Consider the following 13,827-nt stretch of genomic DNA (forward strand, 5'->3'; position numbering starts at 1 on the left):
GCCAATTCTCTGCCCTATAGAGATGAGAACTTGGAATGACCAAATAATCATTAAAGCTGATTTATTTATTTTGAACAAATTTAACGTAATTTCTCATAGTAGTCTCATAAGCCCGCTGGGGATTCTGTCCCTCTCCTGCACTTGTGTTTTAATGTTCTTTTTTTTGGCATGTACTTTTACTGTATTCTTTCATTGCACAGAAAAATAAAGTAAACTAAATGTAATGGATATTGTTTCCAATGTATGAGTGGGATGTTGAAGGTTAAATGTTGTCCTTGGAGCATTTTCTCTGACCCAGTATGTCCTGCTCTCCAACAGACCTTGATAAGCCAGCCTTCAACGCTGATAAAAGAGCACATCGTTACCCACAATGCCCTTCACCTATCTTTATGGACCAACATGAATCAGGTACAAGTGAGATTAATTATAGTATGGTGATTCGGATGGGCGGCTGAATGACTGCGTAAAACAAAATGTTTCTGAAAGATTGAAATTTATTTATCAAACATCTTCATAAACACACAATAGAAAACCATTTCAATGCATCTCAACATATAGATTCTGGGGGGAAAAAAGACTGACAAGCAAACAGACAGAGGGACAGATAAAAATATGTTGCCTGCTTTGATTGATATTTTTGTAATGAAATCATTCATCAACAGCTTAACCTCATAAGAGCCAGCTGTCTGTCTGTCTGCCTATCTATACGGGCCGGTCTGTCTGTCTAATAACCAGACATACAGATGGTCGCACATACAAGTCTTTAACAATGTGAAATATATTTCCTACCATTAATGCGATGCCTAAGGTGGATCTACGGGACAGGCAGCATTAGACACAACGGCAGAACCACTCTGCTTAGACTGAGGGCCTGTAAGTGTCTATCATAGTATTGGCACTTTGAGTTTCTCTACATTTTGGCAGTAGTTGGAAACACTCCAGATATTGAAAGCAGAAATGCTTTGTAGAGGACAGCAACTATCAGTCAGTCACACACACACACACACACACACACACACACACACACACACACACACACACACACACACACACACACACACACACACACACACACACACACACACACACACACACACACACACACACACACACACACTTTCAAAATGTCTCTCAAATCAACAGAAATCTAAATCGAAGCACTCTGAAACAGATGGAACATTTGATTCCTAACCGGAAAGAGAAAGAAGAAGCAGTAGTCTTCTGACAGATAACACATTAAGTGTGGAGACGAGGAGTGGGTAGGAAGAGATAAAGTCGGGAGAAACTGTCTATCCGTCTGTTGATGGAGAGGAGGGGGAGGTATCGGACCGACACAGAGGCCTAACTCTGGTGGACAGTCAAGCCTCTCAAAAAGCTGACCAAGATCCCGTGACCCATTTGTCTACGTCTCCTCCCCACTAAAACTCATCCATCCATCTAGCGATCGATCAGTCCATCCACCCACCCACTCGCCTCTCGATCATCCACTCCTCCGCCTCGGATGCAAACGTCATCCCTTAAATGACATGCCTCCATACATTTCTCCCCTCTTTATGACGAGACTCAACTCATCAGCCCCCCCTCCCTCTCTAACCATGCCCCTCTCCTCCTCCTCCTCCCCCTCACCACTCCTTCTTCTTCTCGTCCATGGAGACCCCCCCGGGCCCCAGGGCCACCACCAGCAGCAGGCCCCCGATCACCGAGGTGGTCTGGAAGAAGTCGTACTTGAGGAAGTCGTGCATGGGCTTGTAGGTGGGCACCGTCCAGAAGGCGTTGAAGAACAGGTTGATCCAGGCCAGCCACAGCACCAGCGTCAGCGCCGCCAGCTTGGTCTTGAAGCCCACCGCCACCAGCACGATCAGCGCCGTGCCCACCAGGTTCTGCAGGATCTGCACACACACACCTACATTTAGCAGATGCATTTATCCAAAGCGACTTACAATAAATACATTTGTTTGTCAGCGCGCACGCACACGCACACGCACACGCACACGCACACACACACACACACACTAAACTAAGACCAAGTATAACCCAGAGTCTACTACGGGTGAGAGGGGAGGGGGGGATGTGTGTTTACTGTGTGTGGCTGGTGGCCTATCGTGGGCCATGACCCTTCAGTGGAATGGTTTAAACCAGTAATCTTTTTTGCTTGGTGATTTGATTTCAGTTGCAATTTCGGTGCTTCCCTATTACTATATTTTATGTTGTTAACAAGTATTTAGTAAAATTCATTACTTGTCAACAGTGATGCCTGGCCTCGGACCACTATTTTCAGTAACGAGTAATCTAACGCTTTACTATTTCCAAACCAGTAATCAGAATAAAGTTATTAATCAAAGTCATTTTTTTACCGGATCACCGATTGACGTTGAGAGAGATGGAGTGATGTGTGTCTGTCTGTCTGTCTGTTTGTGTGAGAGTGCGTGTGAAGCGATAGTCTCCAAAGACTTCAATCTATCAGAGGCGAGTGTTGACCTTGACTCTCCAGAGTCCGCGCCACCAGTTGTTATTAGCGGCGGAATTAGTCGCGCGGTGCTGCGTGCGTGCTGTTCATGCCTGCGCGCATGCAATCTAATTTAGTTACTTTTAAATCAAGTAACCAGTAAAGTAACTAAGTTACTATTTTAAGGAGTAACTAGTAATCAGATTACTTTTTTAAGCTAACTGTGGCAACACTGCTTGTCAACCCTTGCCTTATGCTGTGCATTTGATAAATAAAAACCCTTAGAACTTGTGTGTGCCTGCATGCGTATGTATGCCTGCATGCATGCGTTTCGGACGAGATGCTGACGGAGGTTGAACCTATACTCACAGTGATGAGGTTCAACTCAAAGTGCAGTAGGGTCATGAACATCAGAACCAGGAGGACACGCCCCCCCAGCTGCATGTACTGTTTGGGGGAGCTCTCCCCGAGAGACGGCACCCCGGCAAACATGCTCTTCCCCTCGCCCCGGCTCTCAGCCAATAGCAGTAGCAGCCCGCCTCCCAGAGCCAGGTTCCTAGGGAAGGGATTGGAGAATTTAGAGACCGCATTGCCTCTCTTCTCCTCAATGTGTCAGTGTGAACTGGGACACAATAATAAAACATTTTTATAATAATAACTTACATTAAAACATTGTTGTTTTTTTAAAATATTAAAACAAAAATAGTCGTTGGCTTTAATATGCTATACATTTTCTTTTACATTCTTAAAACATAAAAAAAAGCATTTGATCACCTCATGAGGAACTTCACATCCCAGAGTATACTGTATGCCACAGTCTGGAAGACAGACAGACAGACAGCCTTAGTGCTCACTTAAATTAACAGTCAATTAAATATGATATAGAAAGGTGCAACATGTTCTGGCAGACTGTCAAATTAGTCTTCTGCAGAAGGGGGCAGCATATTTTCAGAGAATCGTGGTGTACACCCCTAGTTCCAAGTTCATGTCTCCCACAATGGTTTTTGGTTGCCAGTTCTCCCTCCCTCCCAAAACACATCGCCCCACAGAATGTAGGAGTAATGCTTACGATTCACAGTGAAACTGTGTTAAGGCACACTGCCAAGTCTTTCTCATTCAAGTGATGCAGTAAGTCAGAGCCAGTTTTAAATGTTTCAGGGTACTCTCGACGTGATTGACAAGAGGTTACCACACTCCCTCTGGACATCAGTACGACTCCATCCCCTCATGGACAGATGGAAGACGGGACGCTGCAGTGACGGATATCGACTCTCGAGGGGTGCAGTTATATAAAAGAGACTCAAAACGGGTCAGCCCTAGCTAAGGCTAGCTGCTAGCTGCTTACTTACAAATCGCTGAAGCGCAATGCAAAGATGTCTTTGACGTAACGTCAAGACTGTTATTGCCCTACATTCTGATGATAATTGCAGTTCCTCTTGCTATTTATTAAACTTATAATATGACACGTTGCACCTTTCCATGTATTTAGGTCACAGAGTACATATCTACCACTCTCCTGGAGCGGTGGTACCTACCTGCAGGGCAATGATTCCAAACAGAGCAAAGCAGGCATACTGAACCAAATTCCTGCTGAGGATCAATACACAGCTACCTAGAGGCAGAGGGCCACAGAAACAGACACATTAGTCATTTTTTAGTACCAACACTAAATGTCTGATCGCTCACCTGCGGAGCGGTGCTTTTATGAACCTCGTTTTGCCTTAAGTACCCCATAACCGGCTGAGAGCAACCGAATTCCAGAATTTGCTCGAATTTGTTTTTAGACTAAGGGATATCAAGGTGTGCAGAAATCAACAAAAATGATATTCCACTATATCCATGGCAATTTGATGTGATCTCAGGTCTATTGAATGATTACTATTCCCCCATGTTTTTTTAATGCGTTTCGTCTATTTTACCTTCTGACTACAGAGCCAAACGCTGACTGATTATCGTACCACAAATGTTTCCCTTTGAGGGCGGAGTTCTAAGTGCGAAGCCAAACGACGAAGTCAGTAAGGTCAGCCGTTAGTGTTGCTGTGACAGTGCCCTCTCAGAGGCACCTCCAGGTCATATATTAGAGCATGGTCCCCCCTATGGGCATGAGCGATGCCCAGAGGGGGGACGGGTGGATGGTGGATGTCTGGAGATCCATTTAGGAGTGGGTGATATTGATGGGTTAAGCTTCTCGGTCACTTTTGAATACAACACCCTGGTGTGTGGCGCACTTCACCACATCGATCATTAAAACGCTCACACTCAATGACGTGAACTAGCTTTTATGTATACGTACCTTCTCCGTTCCTTCCTAGCACTCTCATCCCAATTTTAAAACTTAACCAAAGAAATGTCCCATCCCTCCGACTCTACATTTCTCCGTCATTGACAGGTGTTTTTTACCGCAGCTGAAAGGCAGGATGGATCCCTCAACCAATCAGGCAAGAGATTCCCTGATGAGCCGGGAGCGGTCTAAACTCTAAATTGTGCTGCGAAAGGCACGCAGTCAGCCAGAGGAGATAATGTCCCAGCACATCTCACTTAAAGCTGATGGATGTTTTCTAACTATTCACACTCAAATAATAGCTCTTAAATCAACCAACAGCACCTTTAATCAATTCGATTTGATTGTCTCATCGATGCCTTGCTCATGGTTGCAGCTATAATGGCTGAAGTCAACCAATGGACAGACAGATAGGTGCGAGTGCGGCTCTGTCTCCGGGCCTCACCCAGCTGCCCCAGCAGGTTGATGAGGACGAAGCAGGAGGCCAGGAACCAGCCACAGTTCCACGTGGCCGAGATGTAGTCGCTCTGCTCTGACCACTGGAACCACATCCTCACCCCGTCCTCCAGGAAGGTGCTGATCAGACACAAGCGCGCCAAGTGGGGAAGATACTGCTTGGTGAGACGCAGAAACTGCAGCGGAGAGGAGAGAGAGAGATGACAATATAAAGTCCATTTGGAGTAGTCAGAGTAGTATTTTCAGCTGGTTATTTCCCTGTTTGTGCAGCAATTGTGTTCTGCATTGGGGGTGTCGTCTTTTCATCATCGCAGCTCTAACCACAGGTGTGTTATTTTCTGTTGCAGCCCATTGAGTACATAAGTGTTGTTTATGAGTCATTCTCCTCCAGCCAAGCTCCACCTAAGTTTAGCTATCCACACCAGTAGGAGATGTGCCTCTCGGCCAATCACCTTTCTCCCTGTCAATACGGTGTAAGCTTTGGTGACAGAGTGGGAATCAATGGCGGTTGCTATGGAGACTGTGTGGTTTACCTACTAATGTGCCATTGAGACGACAGTTCACAAAGCAGGCAGGCATAATCGGATGATATCAGACAAAAAAGGAAGAGGGGATAGGAGAGGGGTGATTAGATAGAAACTAGGAAGTCAACTATGCGGTTAAATCATTGTCATAGTCTCCTAGGCAAATGCAACAAAAAAACAAATCAACAACACATGGACGCGGAGGACTCTGATAAGGCCAAGATACATCGCAAATGGGAGGTACAAGTTAAGCCATAGACTATCAGCAAATCAGAAGGATCCATGAACGCCCTGAGGATGATGACTTTAGGTGGATCTTTTTGGTTTTGCTTGCGGCTTAAACCACATGCTAGATGTAACCTTAATGGGTCAGCATGATGTGGCAGTGGTGGTGGAGATGTGTGATGGTAGCAAATCATAGCGGTCTATAGCGGTGATTTGTCCACTTCCCCTGAAACCGATAGGGTTGGTTGGCTCATACAGCGTTTTGAAACTGCTTTGTTTTCAGAATTGTTTCCTGGAAGCACTTCGAGGGAACACGTCAGGATATGAGTACTACTTCATGATCGATTATGGCTAAAAACACAACAACACAAAAGAACACGCAGTCTTATTTTTTAGCTTCCGTCCTTCAAACATAGCCAGTAAATCAACGATTCAAGGGGCCATTCCTGAAACTAGAAACATTATGATCTTTAAAGCACACTAAGCATCAACCCTTTCAGCTAATGTTAGTTCCACTACCCCGACACGATCGGTCTCTCAACCCGTGGCAGGGTGGCCGTTTCCAGGGGAGCAGTGCTCACCTGGTCCGCTACATCCTCCGCCTGGCCCATCAGGTCGTTGTGTCCCATCTCTTCTCCGACAATAAGGCACTTCGAAATTCAAGTTCAACGTTCGGAAAAAACAATCTGAATAGTGTTACAACTTCTTAACGTAGCCTCTTCCTGGCTCAATCGAAGTATATTCGCGTTGATGGCTGCCTGCTTAGAGCCTGCTCCGCCCCATTATCCTCTGCGCCGGTTGGCAGTGCGTCTCCTGTCGGCGCGCTGGAGAAGACATGCCACGTAGTCGATTGTCACCGGAGCATACGTCATACACACCGCTGCTAGTGAATGAGCCAACAGACAGGGCCGGTACTAGTTTGTGGGGGGGCCCATTTCAGTATGGAGAAACTATGCCGGGGGATTAAATAAGGTGGTCCTGTGGCATGAATTCAATATTTAAATGTCTCTCTATTTACAAGTTAGGAGGAAAATAAGCTAGATCCGTAAAAAAAACATACTTATTTCATTCTATTTCAAATAAAGAATCTCAAATTTACCCAAGCATTTTAAACCTACTTAAACTGATAAAAAATCGGAAAGACTGGGCTGACATCATTAAACTCCTGAAAATGTATATAATTCACTGAATCTTTACTGAATATCTCCTAAATAATAATAAATGACAAATGCTGCATTTTCCATAAAGCGGTTATTTTAAATGTCAAGAAATAATTTGTCAAAGTAAAACATGTGCCAATATCCTCTAACCCTATAAATCAGTCCATTATAATAAGGCTATTACACATAATTAACATAATTTGAATAACATACATAGACATAAGTAATGACCCTTACATCTAGAGGCGGCTTCTGAACTGGCTACTGGCTGAGGGACCTGCCCGTCTGGACAGCTGTTGGTTTTGATGTCTGCGTCCGAGAGAGGGTTAAGCTTCTTGGACACTTTAAAGATCACCTATTATGCTTTTTCGACTCTTATGACCTATAAACGTTGTTATAATGATTTATAGTCACCTTCAACCATACTAAAGTGTCAAATAATGACGTACATGCATTAAGACGTATTCCCTGCTGACCGTCTGGGGTGGCTGTGCAGAGCGCTAAACACTAGGGACGCCGGTCCCGATTCACTGGTTCAAATTTCCGGGATTTACCTAAGTAGAACAATCCGGATTTTCCATGTATGGTAATGCTGCAACATGCTCATGCTCATAATTCCGGAAGGTAACCAATTACAAAGGAGTGGGGTTGGCAGGAGTGGGGCGAGGGGGCGGAGAAGGACGAGGCCCAGTGTTGGCAGAGAATGCTGAAAGATGAGAGGAAGAGTTTCCCGAATATCGACATCTTTTTTTGTGCTGTGAATCGTGTCAGGTTGCTCTATAGGAGTCATTAATAAGAAATTAAGACCAGAAAAGTAGTATAATAGGAGACCTTTAAGGTTAACAGATTCGCAAGCCTTTTGTCTGATTATGATGTCAGGTTGATCTGGCCTAAGTTCCTTGACTCACCAAGGAACCTCTCAAGGAATACTGTTCGGCTGTTACTGTGTCTTAAGAGCCTGTATTCATCATTGTCAATGTCAATAATGTTAGGTGTCCCTAATCTCTACTACTGATTGGTTCAATTGCCTACGCTACGCGGCTACGCTGATGTTTCAACCACCCCAGAAGAGATATTTCAGTTTTTCACAATTGTATACACTCAAAAAATGGAACTGTGCACACAATTCTGAAAACTTCAAGCTCATGTATCAACTACAAGACTCCAGACTGCTAAACTCTAAGCACAATTCCACTGTTTTCACAATTTTGCTAAACTTTAAGCACAAATCTCCTCAATTAGCACATTAGGTCACCTGGATCACACGCCTTCAAAACGCAACAACTAATTACCAATAAGTCTAACTCACTTCTCACCTGTTCAAACTCAACTGGCAAAACACTTCAATCATGTGTCAGAGCATAAAAGAGGACTTGGTGAGCTCTGCTGTGTTGTAGATATGGTCCTTTGGCCTGATCAGGATTGGAGGTGGGATACATACTGATTTACATGTAGATCTGTTTCACCTCATTTATATACATATTTTTATTTTTTGTTGGCCTACATAAAGCATTTTATGCAGCCAGTTCAGCTGAACCTTTCACTGTATTAGCTACAAGCCCCAGCAGCCGCAGCAGCCCCCTAGCTACAAGCCCCAGCAGCCGCAGCAGCCCCCTAGCTACAAACCCCGGCAGCAGCAGCCCCTTAGCTACAAGCCCCAGCAGCAGCAGCCTCCTAGCTACAAGCCCCAGCAGTAGCAGCCTCCTAGCTACAAGCCCCAGCAGTAGCAGCCGCCTAGCTACAAGCCCCAGCAGCAGCAGCCCCCTAGCTACAAGCCCCAGCAGCAGCAGCCGCCTTGCTACAAGCCCCAGCAGCAGCAGCCTCATAGCTAGCCCCAGCAGCAGCCTCCTAGCTACAAGCCACAGCAGCAGCCCCAGCAGCAGCCCCAGCAGCAGCAGGCTCCTAACTACAAGCCCCAGCAGCAGCAGGCTCCTAGCTACAAGCCCCAGCAGCAGCAGGCTCCTAGCCACCAGCAGCAGGCTCCTAGCCACCACCAGCAGCAGCAGGCTCCTAGCCACTAGCAGCAGCAGGCTCCTTGCCGCTACCACCAGCACCAGCAGCACCACCACCAGCAGCCAACAGCAGCAGGCTTCTAGCCACCAGCAGCAGCAGCAGCAGCAACAGGCTCCTCGCCAGCAGCAGCAGGCTCCTAGCCGCCGCCGCCGCCACCACCACCACCACCACTACCACCACTACCACCACCAACGGTAGGCTCTTAGCCAACGCCACCACCACTACCACCACTACCACCACTACCACCACCACCACTACCACCACCACCAGTGGTAGGCTCTTAGCCGCCACCGCCACCACCACTACCACCCCCACCAGCGGTAGGCTCTTAGCCGCCACCGCCACCGCCACCGCCACCGCCACCGCCACCGCCACCACCACCACCAGCAGCAGAAGGCTCCTAGCCACTGCCGCCGCCACCACCACCACCAGGCTCCTAGCTTTCACAAGCCCCAGCCCCAGCAGCAGCCCCACCAGCAGCAGCAGGCTAATAGCTACCAGCAGCAGGCTCCTAGCCACCACCAGCCCTAGCAGCAGCTGCAGGCTCCTAGCCACCAGCCGCAGCAGGCTCCTAGCTACCTCCAGCCCCAGCAGCAGCAGCAGCAGCAGGAGCAGCAGCAGCAGCAGGAGCAGCAGCAGCAGCAGCAGGAGCAGGCTCCTAGCTACCAGCCCCAGGACCACCAGCAGCAGAAGACTCCTAGTAACCAGCACCACCATAAGCAGCAGAAGACTCCTAGTTAACAGCGCAAGCAGAAGCAGCTAGCTGGTTCATCTTTGGAGTTCCTTCATTATACCTATTTCAAATGTATACAGTAAAATAATAAAATTGACAATTTTAAATGTCTGTTTATAGTCCCAATGCCAGCAGTTGCCAGAAAAGTTGACACGCATTGTTTTTTTTCTCAAAATGCCTTTACAGATAGGCCTATAGTGTAAAGGAGCAAGCTCATCATTTAATGTTTGGCATCACTCAATGTAGGGTAATGCCTCTTGAAATTTGCGTCACTCCTTACTTGTATATTTATGGCCCTAAGCAAACCACTCTTGGTGGATAATCCTAACTGTTTGCAATGCACTTAATGTAGGGTTCAAAACGATGTGGGTCAGTTTTAATGTACTTGGGAGAAATGCAGACAAAATCAAATTGATAGCTTTTCGTGAAAAAAACCAACTTGTGGAGTTACAAGCAGCAGCAGGCTCCTAGCCACCAGCAGCAACAGCCCTCTAGCTACAAGCCCCAGCAGCAGCCTCCTCGCTTCCAGCGTTGAAGGCCATCTGGTTCATCTTTGGAGTTCCTGCAAATACATGGATCTGTGTGCTTATTTCAAATGTATACAGTAAAATTATAAAATTATCAATTTTTAATTCTGTTCATTGTTTATAGGCTAGTCTGAATGCCAGCAGTTGCCAGAAATGTGGACACTTATTGTTATTTGCTCCAAATGCCTTTACAGATAGGCTTAGTGGGGGGAGTAAGGACATTCAATGTGGGGAAAGAAATTTGCGTTACTGTACATCGTATGTACACTCAAATTGTTGGTATTTTAAGTGGACTATATAGTGCATGAAATTAACCACTACAAAATGGCGAGCAGCCTATAATAGTGCACTATATCCGTGATAGGGAACGATTTCGAACACAGCTTTGGTCTGTCTTGGCTTGAACGGAAATGGCAAAGTGGTCATGTTTGTAGTCTTTAACTTATCTATAAAATCATTAAAACCTTATAAACCTGGTCCTACCAGGTCCTTCCACTAGAACACTTGGCTATACACCCTGTCACTGGGACCCTTCCTATCAAGCTCTTAATTTTGGTGATCTACCATCCTCCAGGTCCCCTTTGTGACTTCTACGACGAGATGGATGACCATCTCAGCTGCTTTCCTGAAAATGGCACACCGCTCGTTATTCTTGGCGACTTCAACATCCTGCCAGAGAAGTTGCACTCACCTGAATTAACCAACTTTTTCGCCACCTTTGACTAAACACTCTCCCCTTCTCCTCCCACACACAGGGCCGGGAACCAACTTGACCTGATATTTACAAGGTCCTGCGGCACCTCTGCTGTCTCTGTTACCCGGTTCCCCGTGTCTGACCATCACTTTGTTGCTTTTTCTCTCCCCTTGAAGTCCTCTCCCCTCCTCCTCTCTAGTCCCCACATTGTCACCACCTGCCGTAACCTCAAATCTTTCTCTCCCTCTACGTTTGCCTCAACTGTTCTGTCTTCACTACCTTCTGTCGAACGATTCTCTCAACTATCCACCGAGGAATCCTCCGACACTCTGCTTTGGACTCCCTCTGTCCCTTCCACTCCAGACCTGCGTGATCCTCACAGCCTCCTCCTTGGCTGTCCGAATCTCTGCAGACTTATAGAGCAGAGTTGCGGGCAGCTGAGAGGAAATGGAAGTGATCAGACTGTCCTAATCTATCTATCTCATTATCTTTTCCTTCTCTCTGATTTCACCTCCACTGTGTCAACAGCCAAATCTGCCATCTACCGCACCAAAATCAACTCCTCCGCCTCAAACCCCAGGAAACAGTTTTCCTTGTTCTCTTCCCTCCTCAACCCTCCCCTCCACCTCCTTCCTGCCTCACTGCTGATGACTTCGTTACCTACTTTACCCAGAAGGTAAAGGACATTATCCCTGCCTCCATCCTCCCTCTTCCCATCCCCACCTCTGTCTTTACCCCATTTAGCCCTCTCACCTCTGACGAGGTCAACAGAATAATAACATCTAACCATGCCACCACCTGCCCCCTCGACACTAACCCTACCTCTCTCCTCCAGGCTGTCTCAAGCGACATCCTGCCATTTCTCGTCTTTCAAGACTGCCAGAATAAAGCCTCTCCTCAAAAAACCGACCCTTGATACCACCGACATCCAGAAGTACAGACCGGTATCTCTTCTTTCATTCCTCTCTAAAACACTGGAACGTGCCATCACTAACCAACTGTCCTCCTATCTCTCATCTAACCCTCACCAGTCAGGCTTCAAGAAGGAACACTGAGATGGCTATCTTCGCAGTGACTGAGTCCCTCCGTGCTGCCAGAGCCTCGTCCCTCTCATCGGTTCTCATTCTCCTCAACCTGTCTGCAGCATTTGACACGGTGAACCACCAGATCCTCTTTGCCCCTCTCGCTGAACTTGGCATTGCTGAATTTGCTCTTTCCTGGTTCACATCCTACCTGGTGAATCGCACTTATCAGGTAACATGGAATGGCTCCTTGTCCAAACCTTGCACGCTTGAAACTGGTGTCCCTCAAGGCTCGTTACTGGGGCCTCTTATGTTCTCCCTCTATACCAGATCCCTGGGCTCTGTAATTCCATCACATGGCTTTTCCTATCAGTGCTATGCTGACGACACTCAGCTATTTCTCTCTTTCCCCTCATCTGACAAAGCCCTGATAGAAACACGCATATCTTAATGTCAGATGTCAGCACTTGGACAACTGCCCATCACCTGAGGCTTAACCTCAACAAGACTGAGCTCCTCCTAATGAGCTCGGCCTTTCCTCACAAGGGAAGCAGCTCAGCTTCTAGTCCAATCACTGGTCATCTCCCGCCTCGACTACTGCAACTCGCTCCTGGCTGGACTCCCTGCCTCTGCGATTAAACCTTTGCATAGCATCCAGAATGCGGCAGCGCGCCTCGTGTACAACCTACCGAAGTTCTCCCATGTGACCCCCCTCTTGCGGGACCTCCACTGGCTCCTTGTAGTAGCTCGCATCAGATTCAAGATGATGGTACTCTTATACAAGGCAGTCTATGGAACTGCCCCTGCCTACCTCCAAGCATTGGTAAAGCCAAACACCCCTCAACTTCCTCAGCTGGACGTCTGGTACCGCCACCGCTAAGAGCAAGCAAAGGTCAATCAACAAAGTCACAACTTTTCTCTGTTTTGGGACCTCAGTGGTGGAACGAGCTCCCTGCCGATGTCAGGATCCAGAGTCGCTCATCAGCTTCCGTAAAAGACTCAAAACTCACTTGTTCAGAGTTCACCTCGAGCCTGCATAGCTACCCAGCCCCTTCCGGCCACCATTGTACGTTGTACGTCCTGGCACTTAATGTACACACTTATTGTACACACTTAATCTACATTGCACTTATTCATAGTGCTTAATTGTGTAATATTTGCAGTAGCTGCTAGCATTGCTGTACACAGGGAATGGGTTAGCCTAGCGATTGTTAGTACTTGCACTTGGCTCTATGAACATCTTTACTGTATTGACAGCGATATATTGTTTCACTTCTTATGACAAATGTACTTATTGTAAATCGCTTTGGATAAAAGCGCCTGCTAAATGCCTTAAATGTAAAGGTAAATGTAATGGTGTTGTCCATTACGTGGTAAAGAAACCATTCATAACTGTGGATAGCTTGAAACATGTCATCAGAAATAGCATAGACTCAAATAATTTAAATCAAGTCTTTCTTAAATGTGAAGTCAGCATTTTATTTTCTTACGGTGTATATTGTGTGCTTAATAACCAGCAATAAATTCATTAATTTCGGGGACTCTACGAATTCTCTTTTTGGTATAGGAAATTTCCGTCATATGCGGATGACCCGGAAGTACTTGGAGAAAAGGTGGTTCGAATTCTAAAAATGCTTAGGAAAGAAGCCTCGATGCATCTTTTCTTTATTTGGTGCATAAAGGCTCTTTCACTCAACGCACTTGACTACCAAGAGAGCCTTTTCATTTAAATATATATGTATCAAA

General features: G+C 46.5%; 1 protein-coding gene across 1 annotated transcript; it reads right to left on the reverse strand.

Annotated features, from left to right (window-relative positions):
- Positions 1-478: 478 nt before the first annotated feature.
- Positions 479-6,804, reverse strand: LOC130384617 (surfeit locus protein 4-like). The gene is made up of 6 exons (XM_056592897.1): positions 6,514-6,804; positions 5,173-5,359; positions 3,982-4,058; positions 3,221-3,264; positions 2,816-3,002; positions 479-1,889 (listed from the first exon to the last, which is right to left on the reverse strand). The coding sequence occupies exons 1-6, from the start codon at positions 6,559-6,561 to the stop codon at positions 1,623-1,625; spliced, it is 810 nt and encodes a 269-aa protein (XP_056448872.1). The 5' UTR covers positions 6,562-6,804; the 3' UTR covers positions 479-1,622.
- Positions 6,805-13,827: the final 7,023 nt, after the last annotated feature.

Source organism: Gadus chalcogrammus, chromosome 6, assembly GCF_026213295.1.
Source record: "Gadus chalcogrammus isolate NIFS_2021 chromosome 6, NIFS_Gcha_1.0, whole genome shotgun sequence".
Lineage (NCBI taxonomy): Eukaryota > Metazoa > Chordata > Actinopteri > Gadiformes > Gadidae > Gadus > Gadus chalcogrammus.

Bases quoted from the DNA above. Each gene is read 5' to 3' on its own strand.
- LOC130384617 (XM_056592897.1), bottom strand. From the start codon at position 6,561: ATGGGACACAACGACCTGATGGGCCAGGCGGAGGATGTAGCGGACCAG. The intron at 5,360-6,513 runs GTGAGCACTGCT...TCTCCGCTGCAG, and splicing joins CGGAGGATGTAGCGGACCAG to TTTCTGCGTCTCACCAAGCA. The intron at 1,890-2,815 runs GTGAGTATAGGT...GTGTGTGTGCAG, and splicing joins TTGAGTTGAACCTCATCACT to ATCCTGCAGAACCTGGTGGG.